Source organism: Pinus tabuliformis, chromosome 3_2, assembly GCF_031772625.1.
Source record: "Pinus tabuliformis cultivar Carrire ecotype Pingquan chromosome 3_2, CPIR1, whole genome shotgun sequence".
NCBI lineage: Eukaryota > Viridiplantae > Streptophyta > Pinopsida > Pinales > Pinaceae > Pinus > Pinus tabuliformis.
In genome coordinates this window covers 873,818,858-873,821,518 of record NC_142302.1, presented here as the reverse complement: position 1 = coordinate 873,821,518, position 2,661 = coordinate 873,818,858, and the positions used below count along the sequence as shown (strand labels likewise).

Below are 2,661 nucleotides of genomic sequence, written 5' to 3'. Positions count from 1 at the left end.
TTGTTAAAGAAACTAGGTGGCAGTTATAGAATTCAGGTTGAACAGTTCAACTGAAATAGGGGAAGCAGTTATGCTCTCCATGTAATTTAAAAACAGAAAAGAATAGAACAAAGGGAGAGACCCTTCAGCACGAAAGAATGGACAGCAAGACAAAAACCCCTGTAACAGAGTTATACTATTTACAAATGAAATAATCTACTGCTGATATTTTCCATACGTTTGTGTACAATCCTACCTGTGTATTTCCAGAATGCGTTTGGAACAAATAGACACTAACTGCAACAGGAAATGAAATAACGGAAGGATGTTACAGACACCCAGTTGAATCCAGTCTACAACCGACATTATACAGACACCCATTATATCAAAACAACGAAAGAAGCGTTGCGGACATACACCTCCAACAAACACGATTACAGAAATTTACAAAGGCAAATAGGTACCCACAAATACAATAACTGTTTCATTTTCTTTCATAAAAATAACATAGATATTGTATACAGAAAGGAAGGCTAACTAAACAAAATCCGCCACATGATTGTGGACTATTACCGAGTCATACAAGTCATAAAACCCTTAATACTGTCAAAGTACCAAACGCCTTTCCAAGGCCGAGACCACAAATTTGTTGCATAAGGAACAGAGATACAGAAGTCACGAAACGCCGGAAGAGGCACGGCCGACTCAACACAACCCTCACAGAGCTAACACCTAAACTACCAAACCCTCCATAATCTACAGCTACATCAAAGAAGGAGCAAACCCTACCAGTTTGCGAGGATAGTCAGGTTCGAGTGGAGCCGAAGGTTGAATGTGCCCAAAACCCTCGACAGCTAGCCACCAGGTCAACCTGCATACAAAACAGAGCGAGGTTAGACAGAGTTTGGCAAGCCAGGGGTAGATTGAAACCAGAGAGCAAAGAAAAGGAGATGTGCAGCGAAAGAAACGCATAATACTTACAGACAAGTTGACAAGGAGACCGGCGAGACCGAACCCGATAACCCTAGCTGAACAAGGCACAAGAGCCGTGAGAAATTGTAACAGGAACAGGAACAGAGTAAATCAGAGAACCATATGTTACCTTCGGAGGCGAAGATGAACTCAGCAAACCAGGAGCGCCGAAGTTGCAGTCAATCTGTACAGTAAACACAACTAAGTAACGAAAGCAGAAGAAACCAGGTGACAGAGAGCGCATATAAAACCAAAAACTTACCATTACACACAGGCGAAGACCAGCAAGGTCACGCGCGCCCAAGCAACTCATTAACACAGCAAAGAAAGCCCGAAGGCACAGCAAACCACCAGGAACCGCAACAGAGTAAGACCCAGGACATGGGCAGAGTGTAATGTCCATAGAAAACACCGTGGAGCAGAACCAGGTTCGAGTCCGGAGAACCATCACCAAAACCCACCGAGCAGAACTTAACTGAGCCAACAGGAAGTAAAATGACCCGAAACGCAAAGAGTAGGGTTTAACAAGGGCGGGAATCAGATAGACCGGGTGAACCGGTAGGTGGCCATACCCAACCGGAAGAAAGGGTGTAATAAATAGTTACAGATTGTACCGAGGGCCTGTAGAGTGATCACGTGGTTACGTTATCCACGTCACCCGTAGGGCTGGGCTATCAAAAGTGGTATCAGAGCAAGTTTTGTTGAGTAGGAGCAAATGGAGGTCGGCAGAAGAGGAAGAGGAAGAGGAAGAGTCAGGAGGGTAGCAGAAGAGGGACTCCGTGAGGAGATCCGTGTCTTGCGAGAATGATTAGAAGCAGTAGAAGCTGGGGGAAGGAGAAACCCAGCAGATGACAGTGACGAAGATGTGGCAGAACCAGAAGATGAATTTGAGGGGGTGACACCGGAATTCCGACTGTTGAAGTCAGTTTTGCTGTCGAGTCATAAACCAAAACATGAGCTGTCTACTTACGATGGAAGTCTGTCTGCAGACGTGTTATTGGATTGGTTAAGTGAAGTCAACAAATATTTCGAATTTGAGGAAACTAGTGAGGATAAACAGGTGAAGTTCACCGCCACCAAGCTGAAGGGACATGCGTCCTTGTGGTGGGACAACATTCAGGTGGAGAGGAAGAGGCTTCATAAACAGCCTATAAAGAAATGGTCCAGAATGGAGGCCAAGCTGAAGGAAAAATTTATGCCAAAAGATTATCAGATTATGCTGTACAGGCAGGTGCAGAACTTGAAACAAAGGGGAATGACTGTTAAAGAATTTACAGAGGAGTTTTATAAGTTGAATTTGCGAGCAGGGTATGTGGAAGACACCCCAGAGAAAACAGCCAGATTTGTGAATGGTTTGAGGGGGGAAATACTGGATGAAATCGGTATCCTTTCACCCCGGACATTGGATGAAGCCTATCAGTTTGCACTGAAGGCAGAGGAGAAAATTAACCAGAAGCAAAACGCCAGGAGAGGAGGTGGAATTAGCAGGGGAAAAGGTAAGATGTTTGGCAGAGGCCGAGGTACAGGTTCGAGTGAAGAAGGCAGCAGTTCTAAGTCTGCTGGAACAGCAGAAAAAGACAATAGCACTAGAGGAGGAGGACCACCTCAGCGAGGGCGAGGAAATGGTCGGGGCAGGGGAACTGTCCAGTGCTATCGCTGCCACAAATTGGGACACAAGTCGTATGATTGTCCTGAAGGGGAACCAGCAGG

At 45.5% G+C, this 2,661-nt stretch overlaps 1 protein-coding gene across 1 annotated transcript; it reads right to left on the bottom strand.

Annotated features, from left to right (window-relative positions):
- Positions 1-987: 987 nt before the first annotated feature.
- On the bottom strand, positions 988-1,425 carry LOC149183402 (uncharacterized). Its single transcript, XM_089418723.1, has 2 exons — positions 1,214-1,425; positions 988-1,135 (listed from the first exon to the last, which is right to left on the bottom strand). Exons 1-2 carry the CDS (start codon positions 1,397-1,399, stop codon positions 1,004-1,006), a joined length of 318 nt encoding a protein of 105 aa, XP_089274849.1. The 5' UTR covers positions 1,400-1,425; the 3' UTR covers positions 988-1,003.
- Positions 1,426-2,661: the final 1,236 nt, after the last annotated feature.